At 37.0% G+C, this 21629-nt stretch overlaps 1 protein-coding gene across 1 annotated transcript; it reads left to right on the forward strand.

Moving 5' to 3' along the window:
- The first annotated feature begins 194 nt into the window (after positions 1-194).
- LIPI (lipase, member I) lies at positions 195-20619 on the forward strand. Its single transcript, XM_010567634.1, has 10 exons — positions 195-243; positions 3402-3778; positions 5398-5506; positions 7990-8091; positions 9551-9640; positions 10792-10959; positions 12560-12652; positions 16213-16324; positions 16704-16877; positions 20517-20619. The coding sequence occupies exons 1-10, from the start codon at positions 195-197 to the stop codon at positions 20617-20619; spliced, it is 1377 nt and encodes a 458-aa protein (XP_010565936.1).
- The last annotated feature ends 1010 nt before the right edge of the window (positions 20620-21629 follow it).

Raw genomic sequence — 21629 nt, forward strand, 5'->3', positions numbered from 1 at the left:
TTAGTGAAGTCATTCAATAGGAGGAGCCATGAATTGCAGAAGCTTGAATACAGCTTTGCTTTCTGCTTCCTACTCTATATGTCACTTACTTCATTAGTGACATTCTGTTAGTTTAGAAATCTAGCATACTGTAAGGAAACACCCAAATTGCCACTTGTCTCTGGATATTACGTACTGCTTTTCTCCATTTCCACATGCTGAAATTGTGTTTCTTCATCTGTTTGATATACTGGGTGAAATCAGGTAAGAACCATTAGCTTATTCTTTGCAATGTACTCTCTTGGCTTTTATTCAAGCATTAAAAAATGAATATTCCTTCATTTAAATTGGACAAAAGATTAAATCTTGTGAATTATGCCTAATGGAGCAGATGATTAGTAAAGAGAATTCGATCACCTTGAAACTGAGATGTAGGTTTTCATTTTAAAGTAAATAGAACAAAGCCAGATACTTTATCTCTGGCTGCACTTTGCACACTCAGGTATGTGCACTTTGTACGAAGTAAAGCGGTAATTGTGAAATAGTTTTAACATATTAACGTAAGTTTATTGTTTATTGCTGATTTGATACGCTGACAGGTTTTCAAGTTACATGTTGTGCTTTAAATTTAGTTACAGAAAAGTCAGTGTGCACTTAAGATTTTTCCCTTTTCAACCACAGAAGAGACTTACAATGCTTACAAAGGTACACAGAAAAATTAAAACTGTATATTAACTGAGTTAAACTGCATATGTAACACCCCAACACCTATCAGTATGTTCTGATTGTACAGAAAAGTGTATGTGAGCACTCCCACAAGTGTGCAGAAAGGGCAGCTGGGTATTCCTTCCAGTAATCAGTCAGAAATGGGAATTTGAAAAACCTCTGCTTAATGACTCCTTGCTAAACAATTCAAAGTATTACCTCTATAAATCTTTTTATGGTACTTATCTAATTCCACAGTAAAGCCATAATAATTTCTTTTTTGTCTATTTACTTTTCAAAGAATAACTGCTGTCGTTTCACAGCCGTAAGTAAATGAGTTGTTTCCCTTTAACGTTTACCAGCTAGTAAATAGGTTTCGTCAGTTAAAATAATTTCCTTGTGACAGATTCTCACTTCCATGGACCAGACTGTGTCTCTGTTTTATGTCACTGTCATTCTACTGGCTTTAGAAGAATTAATTGTTATTTCTACAAATCAAATGATGAGAAATCAAAACATTTACATGGATATGGAGGAACAATTCAGCAATATCTTAGCATGAATCTTTTATATATTAGATATGTAGGAGTGAATTATAAGGATCAGTCATTAAACTTGGATTTAAGAACAGTATTAGACAAAAATGAAAGAGTTTCATGTTGTAGCTTTGAATCTGAATAGCTGTAGTAATCAAGTGGCTTTTTTCATTTTAGCTTTGTATATGGCATTTGTGTAATAGAATTTGTATTCTATTTTTATCATCATATATCATTATATGAAAACTAGAGATTAAATGTGACACATTCTATTAACATCTCAGTTTCATGACACATGTATGACATTTTCCCAGGTTCTTTAATATTATTTTCATTAAATTCAAAGCAACTGCAGCCGAACAGCTCTCAGTTTCAGATCAATTTTTGGATAAGTCTGAGCAATGAAATGAGTCCTCTTCCTGTATTGCTAGTTAGTTAATAACCTGTCCAGTAATCTCAGTAAAAGTTACCTAAATTATTCAGTGTCTAAATGAGGAGAACAGTGAGATTTATTTTGAAATACAAGTAATTCTAACTTTTCCCACCTGTAGTAATTGTACTATTGTCATAAGGTGATGATAGGCACAAAACTTTTGTCTGGTTGATTTGAGACAGGAAGTTTCAGGCCATTTCTAACACTCTGTAACTTCAACCCTGCTCCAGTTTGCAAATATCCATTATTTTTTGTGATGTCTAGTTCAGAGGTGACCGATCTAGTCACTGTAGATACATGGTTTGGCCTAGAGGTGATTGATCTTGTTCCCTAAGTGAATTAAGAGTCTTTAGTGTCTTTACCGCATCTTTACTGCACCTTAAGTGCTGTAATTCACATTGTTTAGCTTTGTTTAGATCTGCACTATAGTATCAAATATATTTTTCAGAGACCTTGCAATGCCCCCGCACTTGCCCTTCACAGCTTTATAAACTGGTGAGGGCTTGCTGTCCATTTCAGATATGCAAATGTGGTGGATTTGGTTCTGCCTGCTAGCTGCTTGCTGGGAAAAGGAGAAGAGCTAGGACTGCCTCACCTCTAACTCAAAAATTCTGAGAAATTCAGGTTACTTTTTAAATGATTTTTAAAGGAACAGAGTAGGCACTATTTCTCTTTCTACTTTTGCTTTCTAGAAGTTGACTTGTTTTATAAAGTTGTTAATGACAGAAAAATTGAGAAAGGTGCCCTCAAATATCAGACAAAAGCCTTGTGTAAAGCAGCGTAGCCCACTAGAAGTCAAGAGATAGGCCCAAATTTCTTTGGCCATAGAACAGCTAACACCATAGTGAAGGTGAAGAGGCCATACAGAAGAATTGTGATAGGTGTTGGTGTTGTGCCCAGTATCCTGAAGTGGCTTCTCCACACAATATGACCTCAGCAGCCAAAGGATACCTCTTAAAGCATTAACTTTGGATGTTGCTAAGCACACAGGGGAAAAGTTAAGTCTTTTTAGGCTCTTTTGAAAATATCCATCCTCTTGTTGATCCTGACTGATCTACAGCTTAACCTTGTATAGCAGAACTGTCAGAGTACAGAAATGCTAAATACTACAGTTTTTCTTGTGCCATTATGTACACTGACCTTACAGATTCTTATTTTTTCAAACCCAGAACAGGATCTTTTGTTTCTTCTTTCTTTGCTTCTTGGTAATGGTGTCCTTATGGTTATCCAAAACTAGAGAAGGGTTCTGGGTCATCCTGTACTGTCAGGCAACTGTTTCTTATTGCTAGATTAAACAATAAGGCCTAAGGATTGGCAACTTTGACACCCTGGCCAAAAGAGGAAGAAACAACCACATTGGTCTTCCTGTTTATACAACGCACACTAGTTGTGAAAAAATTCTGAGAACCTAAATGTGATGGTTATGCAAAGTATCTTCTCAACACTGACTGCTAATTTGTACTTGTTATGGAGAAAATATATTGTTCAAGAACAACTAGGTTAATTAACAACAAGGTTAATTTTGTATTTGAAGGGTTCAGAGGAGCATAGTGATATCTGCAGAGTCATTAGTTAAACTGTTTCCTTGTTGTTCAGTGCACATTCTGGCACCTCATTGCAAAGGTCTGGCGTGAAGGAAATGGAAGTTCTTTACTTCTAGTGGAAAAACGTGGAAAGGAAAGTGAAAAGGTGGTATTTCAGGTGGTCTAACTCATCAAATGGCTGTCTAACATTTTCATCTTTTTCAGATGAGGAGGAAAAATGTCCTGAATTTACAGATCTTAATATAGGCAATGCTTTGTCTGGAACAGAACTCAAAGTCCAGCTACTGCTATACACAAAGGAAAATCCAAATTGTTCTGAGCGACTCATCGAACACAATGTTACTGCATCTCAGTACCTTAATACCTCCAAGAAAATTGTCTTTGTTATTCATGGCTTCAGACCAACAGGATCTCCACCAGCATGGCTAGGTGACATAAAAGAGCTTTTACTGTCTTCAGACAATATTAATCTCATTATAGTTGATTGGAATCGTGGTGCTACAACTGTGAATTACATAACTGCTGTTGAGAACTGCAGAAAAGTTGCAGAAATACTGAAGAACTATGTTGACCAGATGCTGGTAAGGCAGAGAATTGCATCTGTTCTGAATAAGTTTAAATAGCATAGTTTGAGTGGGAGTGGGATGTATTTAAAATACGTCTGAAAAAAAGCCCAGTAAACATTATCAAATGACATTTCTTTACCAAAGTATTTACTAAATTTGTATGCAGTTATTACTGCATATCTTTAACTTCACCTGAGTTTTTGTTTCCCTTTCACTAAAGTATGCCTGAGAGTGCATCTGATTTCTTTAGCCAGCTGGAAGTTTTAGGTCTTCTGGAAAGAATGAATGCAGCAGTGGGGAGGTGAAGTGAGAGGTGTTCAAATGGTATGCAGCATTAAAATTTTACAAAACATTGCACTACTTTTTATTATTAAACTACTATAATGAAAGATTTTAAATGAAAAAGAAATCACTGACAGAGATATAAATATTTGTTCCAAAATTATATAAACTTCTTGATTCTAGAGGGAACTGCTGAAACAATTGTGATGCTAGTGGTCTTAACTGGGCATTAGATTTATTGCTTAATCAAATGAACAAAATGTGTTATCATCTCATTTATGCCATTGTTAGATTTATCACTTGATTTTTCTTCTGTTCTCAACACTTCTTTTCCCAACCATTCTCAGAAATTTTGAATGCTGTGCAGTAAGAAAATATTCACATGGAATTTGAGTAAAAACCCCAGCATTCTGAGAAAGGCTGAGGTGAAAGAAGAGAAAGCCTCTCTGAGTCTGTCCTGTGGGACTAGATATAGTGATAACAATTTGTAATTATGACAGTAAATTTATTGTTATGGAATAGAAAAATAAAATAGGACTAGAAGAACAGTCTCCAATCCAAAGTATTTTGCAAATCTCTTGATGCAGATTTTTGGCTAATTGCTGGTTACAGATCTTCCTGGCAAAGCAATGACAGCAGGGCATGCTTGGGCTGATCTTGTGCGAGCCATTGAAGTGATGGTGGTGGCTTACATGTGTCCCACAGCTATTGGTTTCATACTTGCAAGCAGTCCTGAGACCTTTGTTAATTCATTTTGAGACACATTAATATGTCAGGTCCCACATATCGTCCCATCACTTTGCAGAGATTCCAACAGGTCTGCTGATACTGTTTCAGAGTTCTTTAGAAGGCTGTTTTTTTGAAATACTGCCTACTTTGTAGAACAGGCATCTTAAGGCTTTCCTGCAGGTGTGCATTTGGCACCATTATTCAGCAGTTCTGTGGCATAAGTCTTAGTTAGTGGTATTACGTTTTTATTTTATTTTAGTGGAAGGATAAAGCAGGGAGAGATTTTTTTTTCCCTAGTTCCTAGTTTTGGTTCATCTTTCTTGTATCTGGTAAATGTCTTCCTCTTCCCTCCCCTGCTCCCCTTCTAACTAGTGTGACATTTTGGAAGAAATGTGACTCAAGCTTCTTTTTTTTAACATTTTTCTAGTCAAAGAAATTCATAATTACTACACTGTTTAACTAGTATGGAATGGCAAACTGAAAAGAACTTCGTAATTTCCATTTGTTTTTAAAGTTAGAGATATAAGTTAGATTGTAGACAAAAAGTGAAAGTTAAATCAGTCTACTGATGTCTGTTCAGTTAACCGTGTGTGTGGTTGTGACTTTGTTTTTTTTTCTGATAGGTGGATGGAGCTTCTCTTGACTCTATGTATATGATTGGAGTTAGTCTTGGGGCTCATATAGCTGGTTTTGTTGGCCAGAAGTATAATGGCAAACTTGGCAGAATTACAGGTAAGGTTTTTTAATCCCGATACACATATTCTAATGTACCTTGTATTGTCATAGCTGTGAATCACATAGATGCTAGCACTGAAATGTTGACAAATAAGAACTGATTATTTAGTAACATACACAAGGAAAAATGTATCCCTGATAGAAGTTAAGAAAATTGTGAAAATCTGCCTTCAGGACAAATTATAGCTGAAATTCCAACCTGTTTACCTCTAGTCCCTTAAATGGAAATTGAGTGCTACATCCAAATGCCATTTAAGTTAAATGATGTGCTACCTTACGGAGCAAGTCAGGTCCCCCGGGAAGGGAAGTTCAAAAGCTCTTGGTCAGGCCACTTGGAATCAGGCACAGGGATTTCAGTTTGAGGTATCTGAATATTGGTGTAGGCTTTAGTACATTGAGCTATCTTGTACAGGGAGCTTAGATCAGGTGTGCAACATGTGTATGGATACTGCAAATTTTACCTCATACTTGTTTCATCATTAGCATTGCCGTCTGTGGGAGTGGTGCATACAGTGAACACTGGAGTACCCTCATGTGCGTACACTTTTCAGGACAGCAGGAAGTTTAGGATTAACTTTTAGATGCTGGTTCCTAGGGCAGAATCCAAATGCTGATTTGAGAGCACAGGCTTCAGATACTTCTTGCGGTGAAAGAGCAAAACTCACTGCACCTAGCATGTTGAGAAGGAAGCTGACTAAGCTGTCAGAAAAGGTGCTAAGGGGAGAAGAGACTGTTGGATCCTGATAGTGTTTAGGATCTAAGAGAGCAGCTGTTTTCAGGCTGAAAGGAGGCAGTTACCTCTCCTTGAGATTCATAGCTCCAAACCCTCTCTTGCAGAGAACTTAAGTAATTTTTTTTCCCCAAATATAAGAGGAGCCACTAGCCAGCCTTAAGAGAGTGAGTTAGAGACTCCTCCCCTTTTCATAGAGTAATCTGGAAGTCTGGGCATTTTCTATGAGTGTGATTGCTAGGCTCCAGCTATATTCTTTTGGTTAAGAATACTCATTTCCTAGAGTTTGTTGGCATCACTGGTTGGGGATAGCCTTGATTGCAAAGCTAGGCTAGCAGGTCTGTGTTCTCTCTGTACAGTAACTGGGAGCTAGTAGGTCCATGTAATTTCTGAACTCAGATGCTCACAGTTAAGTGGAATTATATGAAATGTTTCAATCACCTCTTATAATTACAAATATGGATGAATAAAGGGAAAGACTGAGTAGTCCAAAGACACAATGCTCATAATCTCTTATGTAACTGCTTTGGTACTTTTCTTTCAAAGAAGTTGAGCCAGTGGCCCAAACAGATATTGGAAAAATGAGATTAAAAAAAGAAAAAAATATTGTGTTCTTCACTGTTTGGAGGTTTTGGAAGTATAAAACTAGTTAGTGGACTAAACCAACTACCTTTGTCACCTAGGGATACTATGAATGTGAATTCCTGGCATTCCGTGATTCTCTGTGGTAGTTTGGGTCATGGTTATCTTGATCTTGAGAGAGAACCTTCCTAGACTAGTTCTTAAAGCACATTTGCCGGTTAAATCATAATACAAATTTGGATAATCTAAGATCATACGCTGTCCCTGTCTATCAGTCAGTGAGAATGTAATTAGGAGTCATTTAAGTGTAGGAATAAGTTTTGCCTTGACAGTTGTATTTTCTGTCTTTGCTGCTTTTTCTTTTCCCCTCTTTGTGCTTTTGTTGTCAAGAAAATAGGAGCAAAGCAAACCTCAGCTAACAATTTCAATTCCCTGTGAAGGACAGAAATTACCATCTTAAAAATTATCAGGCTTCAGGGCTGCACAACAATAATTCCCTATCCCTAAAATGAATGAGAATATGCAGCATTTATACTTCAAATACTTTGCCACCCAAATCCCCTCCTCCTTGATATAAAGTGCTTTTTGTGGATCTCAGTTGGAATCTCTTTTGTATTAGCTGAGTTTTGATTTGAGTATAAGATTTCCAAACCTCATTCAGGTTTGGAATTCAGGAATATGTGGTCAAAAACTAGTATTTCACTCAGTTGTATGTAACAATTGTTTTTATATAAGTTAATGTCAACACCAACAGATAAAATGACTGAGGCATGTTTGAAATTGTCTCCATCCAAGATATCTTCATCTTGTTTTTCTGGTGGTAAGAGTAGTTGTGTTGTGCATTTCATTTTTTTAAAGTACATAATAGGTATGGTATTTTCTGGCAAAAAGGACAAAATTAATTCTCCTGATCCCTAATGCTGTTGGTTTATAATTCAGCTGGAGAACTGGGAGATGAACACAACTAATTAGGGAGAAAGAGAAATTCAAAGATTTGGGTTGATTAGTCTTGTGTTATGGAAACTTGAGAAGAATAGTGCTGGTTTTTATTTTTATTATCATCACAGGGAAATGAAGAGTCATTGATGAATAATGCTTAAATGTCATCTTGTATATATCTGTAGACACAGACCCCAGGATTTGTAATTATGGTGTTATTTTCATTTAGGTCTGGATCCAGCGGGCCCTTCATTCACTCGAGAACCACCAGAGGGGAGACTGGATCGTACTGATGCACAATTTGTTGATGTAATCCATTCAGACACTGATGGTAATGACATAGCCTTAACTTTCCTATTTCAACTTGACGAAAGGCAGGAAAGCAAAAGAGAAGGTATAGGCTATTTCAGTAATATCCAAGCAGTACTGCAGAAGTATATTTTATGTTATCAGGTAGATTCCTGTGCTGTTGCTTTCTAACAATGTCTATACTTTTTAAATCATACTGTATGTCATTATGCCTACTCATCAAGAAATTGAAACTCAACTTTGCTAATGACTTAAGCAATGATGGGCTGTTTTGTTCAGTTCAAACATGAGTAGCTATGCTATTGAGCAAGTGAAGTTTCATGACTGAACCTGAAAATATTGAAATAACCTTTATGTCCAACAGCTAACTGAAGGCATATGTAGGTAACTGTGTAATCCTGAGTCCATTTAATATTTATGCAAAGTAGCAATTACATCACTGTCATTTATGTCTTGTTTGTTATAGTGTATTCCTTCTGAATACGAAAAAAAGTCTGCACATTGAATAAAGAATGCCTATTGCATTAATTTATGATACTGCTATTTCCAAAATAGTTTAGCATTAACATCCTTTTGCTGTGTTAGTGTGTATGAACATAGAGGTTGTAAGCACTAGATTATCACTGAATTAGTCCCTTCTGAGACAGCCAGTCTCAGCTGTATCACGATAGTACACTACAGATCCACTGCTTAAAACTCTAAATCACTTTACTGTAAGGTTAAAATGAAGTACATTACAAACTCTGCTTCATCCATGACATAATCTGGTTTAATTTTTTTCTCAAAACCTAGAGTAAACCTTTCAAACCTAGCACACATGTCCCATTATTTGTGTAGTTTTCCCATCGGTTTCTTTAATAATATTAAAAGTTAAGCATTTTACCATATAAATTTATATGTGAAGCTGTAAAATACCAATTTTTGTAATGTTCCAATTATGTAAATGAAGATAATGTGTGGTAAGAAGAAAGGTAGGTCAGATTGAGCTAAATCTTACCCAGGGTCTTTTATAGGACAGATACAGATTTTTTTCTACCTTGATACTTATATTAGTGCAGCTCAGAATCCAATGTCACACGCAAAAAAAAGGAAAAATCTTACTCTAATGAACTTTACATTGAGAAAGCATTATGATTGCTGGAGACAACATGAATTTCCTAAATTTCTTTGTGCACATAATGTCTCTGCTACAATACTGAATAGTTGCTTCTGTTCTTTCCTTTTTCTTTTGTGGCAGTAGGAATCTTACACAAACTTGTATACATTTGTGTACAGCATTTTACATGTGTATAATTTTCTTAAAAAGAAAAAAGCCATGGATTTTAACTCATAATATGACTTCCCTTTACAGAACAGAAGAACAGTATAATTGCAAAAATTATCTTTAAGACCTCCTTGTTATTTTGTAATGAATGTAATGATAACTAATTGACTGCATAATTTTGTTTATGGTTTATTGATTCATGATGTTTTTACTTTAGCACTAGGTTTCAAGAAGCCTTTAGGAACCATTGATTTCTATCCAAATGGAGGAATGGATCAGCCTGGTTGTCCACAAACAGTATTCAGTGGTAAATAAAAATGTGTTCAATTAATGAGAAAAGAGATTGAGATCAAATCAAAAAAAGGTTAAACTGAATTCAATGGACAGTGCATATATTCAGTAATATGGGAGCAGAGGGCGTTGTATTCTTTCTTGTCTATCCCCACTCAGTAAATGAGAAATAACAAAGACATTTGACATCTTTTTTTAAAATAAAGATCTTCCTGTATGCATACATATTCCACCATATTATTATAATTGGAATGATGGAATTATTAATTTAAACATAAAAATCTGCATATAGTGATCATTATTCTTCTGTGTTTATATATGGCTAGGCATGGGGGAAGGTGTTTGTGTCCAAGTGGTTTGGACAGGATCACTTCCATATGACGTGGAAGGCAAGGGTTTCAAGGCTTCACTGTGTCTTAGGTTACTCCTGGTTGGCAATGATGAACTAGGTTTTGGACAGGTCTTTCAAGCTCTAGGATGAAAACAATTTTACAACTTGATCTTTTGCTGCAGAAGTTTGCTTATTTCAACCTCTATAAATCTTAGGCAAGGTTGCTGCCCTTTTTTTTGTTTACTCTTTTTGGATATGTTTATGTCTATCTACATTTCTATTACTAATCTGCACAGTGCTGCTATGAATTAGAGCTCGTGCAAAAGCATAGAGCTTCCATGTGTGTGCCTGTGAGTACGGAAGAATCCCTTAAGACTCAGGATCATCGTCATCTGTACAATTCTCACAGTTTGTTTTGCTAGGAAAGGAGGGAATTTATTACCCAGAAAACTCAAGAGAAGAAACTCTGAAGTATTCCTCACAGCAATTTTTCTGCCAAAACATTCTGCACTGGATGCAACAAGGCAAATTTTAACTCAGACTCATGCTTTATAACAAAAAATTCTGTAAATTTGATAGGACTTAGTAGACTATTTCTTACATATAAAACCCTGTAGAATTTTGTCTGTACCTGTAATATTCAAAATAGTCTTCAATTGCTCCTTTTTGTGTGTGTGCGCATCCATTTTTTACACTTAGTGGTCAACTAACCAGAGAATAAAAACATGGCTAGTAAGAATGACTCAGGTAAATGGGATTACTTTGATAACACCTTTTCTTTCATCAAGAAAAATGATTACATGTTCTTTGTATATTTTGGTTTTTCTTTCCTGAAGGTCTTCAGTATTTTAAGTGTGACCATCAAAGATCTGTCTTCCTCTTCTTATCATCTTTGAAGAGAAGGTGCAACATAATAACATACCCTTGCGACTCTTACTTGGATTACAAAAGAGGAAAATGTGTTGATTGTGAAGCTTTCCAGCCAATGTCCTGTCCAGTACTGGGTAAGCGTTACGGTATCTGCTCTGGGGTGGGTGAGATTTTTTCTGGGAAATCCAGACTAACTGTTCCTATGGCTACTCCAGAGACCTGTACTATCATGTTAAGGGATCTGCAGACTGATCACGTGCAGAGCTGCATACTGTTTAAAGTATTTTTAAGTTTATGGCTTTGTTTGCTTTATTGTTATCTGTTAGACACAGGTGCTGAATGTTCCTAATCTTTGATTATTATGCTTTCCAGTCTGAAACAGATTCTTACTGTATTTCCTTTCTACAGAGAAACTGCTTCTACTTAGTTCATCACTTTAGGCTTTCACAGTGTGTCATCATCCCCAGAATACCTGTGGTTTTTGTTTAAGAGGAATAATGTTTCTAGCAACTTCATGGTTTCTCTGGCTCTTCTTTTGGAATCAAGCTTTTATCTGGAAGGGGGTGTAGTTGTTTGGGGTTTTATTGCTTTTAGAGAGGATCTGGGGACAGTTTGAAAAGAGCTACAATAGTGTGAGCATTTCCTAGTTGACAGGGTTTTCTTAAGAATGAAATTTTAAGAATATTTAATTAGAAGTTAACTTTCAATTTGTACCTTGTCTTTTTTATATCCTTATATTAGGATGTACACCCTACATTAGTTAGATCAGGTTTGAAGAAAAAGCATAGATAAACAGATCTATATGCTGTTTTATAACAAAACGCAACAATAATGGGACCTTTTATTAGGGCAGAAAGACTCCAGGACTTCCCCAGCATGGTTGGTAGCCATATCTGATGCACTTACACAGAATGCCCAAGCTAGAGGTGGAGAAATATTTAAAAGTCAGCTTCCACCCTTTTTAAAAATTTTTTTTAAGAACCATAAAGCCTATGAGGAAATGGCAGGCAGCTGAATCCGGGAACTGAGAGAATAAGCAGCATCCTTCTAGTGCAAGCTTTCCTGCTTACTGCTTTGCAGTGGCAGCTCTGCAGCCTGGAACTAGTCTCCTTGTCCAGTCTAGCTAAAGAAATCAAGAGGGAAAGAATAGGATCAGCCATTTTAGGAACAAGGACTGTTATCAAGCTCCAGAGACAATAAGCATAGAATTATATTAACCAAAAGTTCTTTCTACATTACATACATAAGCTTAGGAGATTTACAAAGTATCTAACATTTTATTAAATACTATCCACAGTTATAGACTAGAGGGTTTAAAAATATTTACTTTAATGATTCAAAAAAGAATGGAATAAATTTTACCTAATGTGAAGCTGTTCTGTAACTGTTCTCTTCAAATATGTGGGCTACTTTTGCGGGTTAGTTTTTATTACCTCTGCAGTAGTTTATAGGTGCTAATTTTTGGAGTAGTTCTCTAGACTAAATAGATTCTGACTATTATTTTATGACAATTTTAATGACACTAATATATTAGAAGAATGAAATACTTGCATACCTCATTCTATTATACTTAGGGCATTTCTGCATTTTCCAAGTCAATTAAATTTCTCAGAGAATATTTAAGAAAATTAAAGCCAAATCTGTCACTTTGAGTGAGTTTCTTTTCTGTAGTTTTTATGTGGAACATGATTTTGCTAAATGTCTGAAATAAAATATTTAAACTTTGGATTTCAGGTTATTATGCTGATAGATGGAAAACACTGTTAATCCCAAAGAGTTTACCAACGAAAGCTTATTTTGATACCTCAGACCAAGACCCATTCTGCAGTGAGTGACTGAATACATACATAACAAATTGTGTTAGCTGATCTGGAGTGAAGCATGTTAAAAGTAGAAAGTTATTGTTAGCTGCTGTGTAAAATGCTGTAATAAACCATAAGCTAAGTGGAGGAAGAAGAAAGCTTGTGGCAGAAAAGTAAGCCATACATGAACTGAAAAAAGAAATGTGACTTTAAAAGTAATGGGATGGACTGCTAAGATGACAAGGAAGCCATAAAATGAGAATCTAGTGACAGGGAAAAAGCTGGACTGAGAGCATCTGCTTAGATGGGACCATTGCTGCCATTTTCAGAGAGCAAAAATGGGAAACGAGACTGCCCTGCATGGGGGACAGAAGAAGACACACCTCTGTGTTGCACCCCAGGAGGAAGGCACCCCACAGTCAAATAAAGCTACTCCAGCTTTTAGAAGTCTATGTCTCTCTAGGAGTAAAACAGTAGAGGGAAAACTTAGCTGACTGTTTCAGGGTTATATTCTATGGGAATGAATTCTCATGACACGGCATAGGCCATATCTACTATCCATGTAGAGGGCCAGTTTAAATTCTCCTCCAATTTGTTTTTACTAACAGACTTTACTGCCATAAGCTAATGTTAGTGCACGCTTCTAATTAGTTATGTTTAAGATTCTTTGATTTGGGGCATGGGGATAGACTTACAGGGCATTCAAGTTTTCCAATTAGCTTTTTCCATCATCTTGACAAGTTTTGTGATCAGGGACTGAATATCTCTTTTTATAGTGGTAATCATGCTTACTTACATCACTGTTTCTTCCAAAGGGCCACGTAGAGGCTAACAAAGATGTGATGGATGGATTTTTACACAACATATCTCCTATTCCCAGTGGTCTTTCAAGCTCAATGTAAATCTGCTACCTCTGTTCTCCCCTGCTCCTGTCTGCTTGTACTTTGCTCTTCCATGCTCTCTAAGACTGCACAGGCCACTAGCTCTTTTCTCCTCATTCATTCTTCCAGCAGAAAAAATATGGCTTTGCTTTCACTCTCACACACATTAAAATCAGCCAGGCAGAATCCTGATGATGGAAAGAGTACATTGCAGAAGGAAAAGATGATGTATAGTATTCTGAGACGGGGTGGTAGAAGAGAGAAAAGGGGAGAAATGTTACCAAACATAGGAGGAGACACGTGGAGAGGAATAAGAAACATTGTAACGACACCATAAATTTTAGGGAAAATATGCAAAGTCAAGTAGAAAAACAAGTCTATGAGACCAGTCTGAAAAAGAGGGTATTTACTAACTAAAGCATTATTTTAATTCTTAGATATTTGAAAACAAGCGGTCTTAAAACTAAGTGAGACTGTAAACCTGAGCAGGACAAGTTTTTATACAAGGGTGTCACATCCCAATTTCTCAGGGTGATGACTCAGGTTTACTGAGTCCCAGGTCAGGATTAAGGTGAAATAACACCAGGGATCCTTTAACTCACAAAACTAAATTTTTATTTGCTCACCACCAAAATTAGTATGCTCACAACAAAAATTGGCATGAAACTATGTCAGTAAACTGGGTAACATGTGCTAACCATGCATCACCAAACATATACTGCAGGCCTTGCTTATCTGGGAATCAGTTCAGGGCAGACCATAAGGAAAGCCCTCCTGTTGAGTCACGAGGTTCAGAGCAGACCCCCCTTGCTTTCTAGACTCCTTCTCAGAGAAGACCCCGGGGCAGCTGGATCCGCTCCTAGTCCCAGACTTGGTCAACGGTTTATGTCTAAAGGGATGAGGTCTAGGGATTACAGAAAAGCAAAAGGGAGCGAGAAGAGAAGAGAAAGAGATTTCACCAGTCCTGGGTGGTCGGTTCCGGTGGGCTCGCACACCTGGGGCTTCAGTTTGTGTCTTTTTAGGAGCTGTGCACCCTCCTGCACACCCTCCCCCACCTGTTGCTGATGGGCTTCTCTTCACCCGGGGTTCCTTGCTAGGCAGAGTTCTTTGTTATGCAGAGTTAGTCCTTAAGCAGAACTTGCCCCACCACAATGTTTGAGACATTAACTCTTTCAGTGTCTCACAGAGGTGAGGCTTGGTCTTTTAGGAGAGAATGTTAAAAAGCAGCATGCCAAAAAAAAGATTGATTTGGCTTCCTTACTTTGGGAGTAGCTAAACTGTGTTTCCTCTGGGTAGCCATGGCGTAGTTACAGTACTGATGATGCTTACAGAAGTGCAGTAAAAGGCCAGGTCAGGGTTTCTGAGGTCACAGCGGAGCAGCTCTTCTCCATGCCAGTGCATGGAAGGTGCCAGTCCCAGGTACCCAGCCGGTTTTCCTGAGGCCATGGGTCCCCAGGGGAGGGGGAGAAGGGGCTGGAGCATGGGAAAGCAGTCAGATCCCTCTCCTCTTCCTCAGTCGTCCCCATGCAGTTTTTCTAAGTATCCTGTCCTGGTTTCGGCTGGAATAAAGTTAATTTTCATCTTCGTAGCTGGTTTAGTGCTGTGTTTTGGATTTTGGATAAGAATGTTGATAACACACTGATAGTTTAATTGTTGCTAAGCAGTATTTATACTAACTCAAGGACTTTTCAGCTTTTCATACTGCTCTGCCAGTGGAGGCTGGGAGTGCAAAAGAAACTGGGATGGGAGACAGCCAGGACAGCTGACCCAAATGACCCAAAGGGATATTCCATACCATACTATGTCATGCCCAGTATGTAAACTGGGGGAGCTGCCCTGGGAGCACCATGGCTCAGGGTTTGGCTAGGCATCAGTTCAACGGGTGGTGAGCAATTGTATTGTGCATCACTTGCTTTGTATATTCTATTATTATTCCCTTCCTTTTCTGTCCTATTAAACGGCCCACAACTTTCACTTTTTTCCCGATTCTCTCCCCATCTCACTGAGGGAGGGGAGTGAGTGAGAAGCTGCTTAATTACCGGCTGAGGTTAAACCACCTCATAGCCACACAGAGCTTTTGGCAGGTTGACTTCTCTGAAGGAAGGGTGCCTGGAGGACCTGTACTGCTGCACCAGCTCAGGCTGGGCAAGCAAGGCATGGGAATAATGTCTCTCTTCAGTTCTTACCACCTGATTAATCTGGTCACCTAGCTAACCGCCCACTTTGCCTATACACAGAGCTTGTGCCAGTGTTGTTCTTCCTCTCTCCCTGCCGATGTACCTCAGCTTTTTTCTGGACATGTCAGTTCTGTGGGTTACGTGATAGTGTTGCTACTCTAGTAGCTCAAATATCCCCTCTTTGCAGAGCTTGCCAACACCTGTAGGTGCTAGTTAGGGCTCGATTTTGATTTTGTTCCTTAGGCAGGTCAAACTCTTCATTTTAATTCTGATGGTAGCTTTCTGATGCAAATCCTTTTCATGTAAGAACTGGAGGAAATGATACACTAATTACACAGAACTCCAAATAACCATTTGGTAGAAGCTAGGTTTTGTCAACAACCTTGTTCTTCTGCTTTGAGCTGGTAACTTAAAAGAATCACTACTCCTATGATCAACCAGTGAAAACTTTAAACAGGATGATAATAACAACAGTATCCTGTTGAGGTTATTCTCTGATTCTTATTATTTCCAACTGCTTTTTACAGTGTACAACTACTTACTGGATATTATTACCTGGAATAAAAGCATTAGGAGAGGTTTCATTAAAATTAAAATAACAGACTATGCTGGAAACACAGTAGAATCTGAGATGAATAGGTATGTTGTACTTTGTGCCTAATCTTTTTTTTAATCACTTTATAGGACTAATTTTATGCCTTTCCTAAACCTTTTAACTTGTTAACTTGTAAGTTGAAAAAGTGTCGTGAGGTTGTTAACGCTTGGCCACAGCTCCTTTTCCTGTTTATGGCTCAGCATCAGAGTCAATGCTCTTCACACCAAAATGATCCTCTCTGCATTTATGAACTAGCCCAGATCCCTGCATGGTACTGGTTTGAATCCAATTCTAGATGTCCTTGTTCTGAATGTTCACAGTTGATACATCTTACAAGATTTCTGACCTAAATGATAATGCTTAGCAATAATAAATATTACTTAGCTAACAAAACTCTGACTAGAAATAATATTTTTTCTCTAGTGAAGCTTCGACATTTCAGCAATATAAAAGAGTGAAAATACTAAATGGATTTTACCAAGACCTTGACAAAATATCAAAAATTTCCTTGACCTTTTCTACGAAGACTTTAATAGGCCCAAAACACAAGCTTAGGATTCTCCAGATGAGGCTGAAATCACTTAGTAATCCAGAAAGGTAAGTGTCATGTATCAAAGTTGTGTATCAACTGAACTGCTCAGGATGTTTCCTCAGAAATATGTATTTCCTTCTATTGGCTTTTTTAATCACATATTCCTAAATCTTTCTCATCCTACCTAGGACAAAATTTATCATGTGGAACAGCTGCTCTGTACATTAACATTTAGTGCACAGCACCCTTGTACATGTAAACTACACGGCATGCTGCTTGTTACAGCAGGCTGCTGCTCTCTGGTCACAATGGGTTTTCAAGGACCACTTACATACACCAGCCTGACTTACACCTGCATGGTTAAATTCCCTTGCAGAAGATAAATTTTGTTAAGCACTTTTCTGATTTTAATCATGTTTCCCTATACAACTTTTCACACTCAGATATGAAATGGAGCACTTCAGCTACTTGTGTGACTGGAATAGGTTTTTGGTCTTGTTGCTGAAGGTGAAGACCTTCCAAGACCAAAACACAGCATACGCTTGCCTACACTTAAAATGAAATCATCCCCTTTTTTGATAATTAACTGTCATTAGTAAGCTTTTATTAATTAGTTCTGGTTTTAAATAGTTCAGCAGTATTGCCATATGTTCATTTTTTAATATCTCCAGAATTACCTGTACAATAAAACTAGCAAATAATTTTATATTTGCATCTTGTGAAAAATAACATATTACATGGAGTAGATAAGAAATAGCCAGGAATAGCAAGAGTACTTCAGAGTTGTTACGCTTATTTCCGTCACATGAAAGGCAGATTCAACAAAGTCAGATTTAAAACAAAACCTAATAAAGGTGGGAATACTATTACAATACTAGTAAGTCTTAAGTCAGTATGTTTCATTAACTTGAGAAATAACAATTAAGGCTTTCTGATTTGGTGTATGAGAATAGTCTAGTAGGAATTGGATACGATACTTTGTAAAAATTATGAACCCTTCTTACTCTACTATTTCATATTTACTGGGAAAGAGGAGGAGATAGGTGGGAGAGACTTTAGGAAGAAACAGAACACTCAGTAATCAAAATAATACCCCAGAATGTATACGCATTAGACTTTATTAACTTGTTGAAGGCCGCAAGTCTCAAGCTCTCAGGTGAATAGGCATGATTTTATTTTAAAGCATTTGGTGCTGAGAGATAGTCGAAGCTCTAAATTATATTGCAATTTTTTTTCCCAGCTCAGTGGTGATAAATCAGAAGATACATTTCATGCAGGACTACCATCATTCAAGACTTTTTCAGATAATGATCTAGCAAATAAGGAAGTTTTTTAGTTTTGAGGTTTCATTCCTGTTACTCTTACTATTCTTAATTTTAAAGTAAGATGCACTTGATTTGCTTTAACATAGGATCCACTAAAGTCCTTCGTACAGAGCCTCATCAGATGGCATCACATAGGCACAATAGATAGTTTTAGACAGCAATGGAAAAATAGTGTATTGAATCAGCATGTGAAGGTAATTTAAATGCAGCTGTTACAACACTACTGGTTGGTATAATTAAATAATTGCTTATTGTAATTATAACTACCTATATTTTCTTTATTTAGTTACATATAATTACACCAATTACTTGAATACAGGGTAATCAACTAGAAACTACGTTAAAATATTTAAATTATTCATATAACAAAGTAGTAGGTACAAACCAGGGGACAGGTGCAGAGATAAAAGATAATAGGAGTCTCAGCCTCCCCAGATCTGGGTTAATAGAAAACATTGGGAGTTGGGGCAATGTCACTAACAATTGTCTACTGGGCTGGTCCATTATTCACCCAGACATTGTGTGAATGTGGAAATGCTAAAAAGGTACATATAATTGTCAGCCTCTTCTTCTGGTCTCTGAGATAAATAATTTCTGCTCACCTATGAAACCAGAAAGCTTTCCTGACTGTGTGTTGGTTCTCCCAAAAAGGTTTTGAACCTGTCACTCAATTCAAACTCAATTGATGGAGAAGGTCAAGGTCTCAAAGATTCTTAGCCCAGACACCTTTGTTATTTTAACAAAAACAAGAAGAAGAGTAACAAAAAAGAAGACCTTATTAATACTTTTACTGAAAAAGAGAGAGTGGCAGGCCCTTCCTATGTAGTAGACAGCAGAGAAGCCACACAGGGTGTGGGATTATGAAAGCTTCACCTAACGGAAAAAATTTTTTGTGTTGCTCCTTGTCCGTGAACTGGAGAACCCGCTCTTCACTCAGGGCTACTTTCCTGTAAGACATTCCTGGTACTCAATAATTACAAGGTTACACAGATTGCACTTCAAATGAGACACAATAAGTTGGAAACTGTGTGTTTTTATTTCTAGTGCTCATCAGTGAAAAATTCTGTTGGAGAACTGGCTACACTAACATGTTTTGCTACTGCGTTGCAAATGTACTAAAATGCAGCATCGTATTGTTATGTGACATACTGAAAGTCAGCTCAGGAAATGGATGCATATAATAATCTTACAATATGTGTGCTTTTATGTCCCTCTACAAAAAAATAATACAATGGTAAACCATTACATTTAAAGCAAAATAAATTGTGGATGGACTGGATGAAATTCTATGCTTTGTGTTATACAGGGTACCAGAAATTATCTTGATCTTCTTAGCCATAAAATCTACTGTCTTAGCTTTGTGGGTACCTGAAAAGACCTCAGATCTTATATAGAAATCCAACAGTCCTTTCACATACATAGAGGTGGAGCCTTGAGTGGTTGGAAATCTCATACTTATGGGCAACAATGGAAGTGCCTGGTGGGATGGTCTTTCTCAGAATTTTTCCTTTAGCTGTTTTGCTGTACACTACATCCCAGTCCAAGGTGGATTGTTTTGTATAGCCACAGCTGTGAGTTCAGAGCAATATAGAAGATAATTTTACATAGAATAACTATCATAGCTTGTATGGCCTTAGAGGTGCCATCAGACGGTATGCTAGTCATTTGCCTGTTCAAACCAGCTCTCATCGTTTATGTATAGCAGAGCTATGACCTGTCTCTGCCCGAAAAAAGCAGAGCATCTATGTTGACCTCAAAAACTAAGATTTTGTGTGTGAGACTCGGTTTGTGACCTCTGTATGTGTTCATGTAGTATTATGTAGTTCTGAGTTTTCTAGGTGTTTAGACGAGAAATTAATCTCTTGCATGAAACTTTCTTGTATATGCTGTTGTTGCAACTGAAAGAGTTACAAGATAGTATGATGTGGTTTTCTATTTTCCTCTGCGGAATGAAAGGAGAGAAACTTTCGTACCTAGGGAACTCAAAATAAACTATTCAGGTCCAGTGTTAACAGGAATTGGATTGTTCTTGGGCCATTGTTCTAAATAATTAATTTAAATGCAGATTAATAGCTTTAATGGATGAAGTATTGCGTCTCCATATTTCAGCTAAATGCTATACATTTCTTACTCATGCCGCTTTGCATCATCGAGCTGGTGTCCCGGTTTCTTCTTTTTTTTCCACAGTCTGGCAAAACAATTCTAGTGATCCATAAAAATAGGGCATAAACTTTGACAAGAAGGCATTTCTTCTTGTCCTGAGTACTGGCTCTGAGAGGTGGTAAATACTGGAGGTTTAATAAATTGAATACTTAAATATTTTTCTATTAATGTTAACTTGTTCTGTTGTGCACATCTTTTCTTTTTCTACTTTTGTAGGCTGCAGCTGTGCAGATATGATTTTGTACTGATGGAGAACACTGAACTGACCTTCAAACCAATCCCTTGTCCAGAGAGGGTTACACAAAGCGAGAGCGTCTAACTTAATTTCTCTTACAGCAGTGACATTTTGATTCTCCCGCAGGATAAAAAGTGCAATGAGAAAGGAAATGAGATAAACTAGATTTATTTTCAAGAGTCTACCTGGTAATATGCATTACTTGTTCTGAGTGCCTTAGAGTGAAAAGATAATTGAAAAGTTCAGATATCTGTGTATGTGGGAAATTTGAATAAAGTAAATATATTATGGTGGAGAACATAAAATGGTCTACTCATTATTATTTGTTAGCAGTGAAGCAACTACTGAATTAAATATTAATTATTTGCATAATCCTTGCACATTATTTGTGAAGTCATACATATATTTAGCTATTATTTGTAATGGCTTTTACATGGAAACATACTTATCTGTCTACTAAGTGAATTTAATATACTATACATGTGATCTACAGATCTAACACAGAACAGTTGCGGTGCTGTGTTCATTGGATAAATGAATTCACATTTTTCTCATTTTATAATGTCTCAGTCTGAGAACTAGACCAACAAGATTTGTGAGCACTTGTGTAAATTTGCTATTTACATCAATTATCTTTATGGTCATCGTAGATGAATATTTTTGCAACCATTCAGACTTTTTTGTATTAAAGCTGTGGTAGGAACAGGGCAGCCATGTTTCAGATATGAAGTAATTCTAAAGAGAATAACTTAAAGATTAAATAAATGCATTTTCATACTGTTTCTCTTTGGGCTTCTTGGTATTAGAGCTGCTGCTCAGGTTGAGGTTGATGACAGCTTTTCACCTACTTGAATGTGAACAGGAGTAAGCCCATAAAGATTTCCTCCTCCAGTTCAGAAAATGGTTTTCCGATGGCAGATTGCCTTTCCTGATGATACTGATTGAAGAACAGATGTGTATTTTTCTTCTTTAAGGTTTTTTTTTACGTATTTAACCCTGGTTGCTAGTGTAAATATGTCCTATGCATGTTATCTTTTTCTTTCCTATGCCCCTGCTCTCTGCTCTCGACTTGGTTTAACGTATTAACCAGTTTC

This window comes from Haliaeetus leucocephalus, unplaced genomic scaffold (assembly GCF_000737465.1).
Source record: "Haliaeetus leucocephalus isolate CR32 unplaced genomic scaffold, Haliaeetus_leucocephalus-4.0 Scaffold228, whole genome shotgun sequence".
Taxonomy (NCBI): domain Eukaryota; kingdom Metazoa; phylum Chordata; class Aves; order Accipitriformes; family Accipitridae; genus Haliaeetus; species Haliaeetus leucocephalus.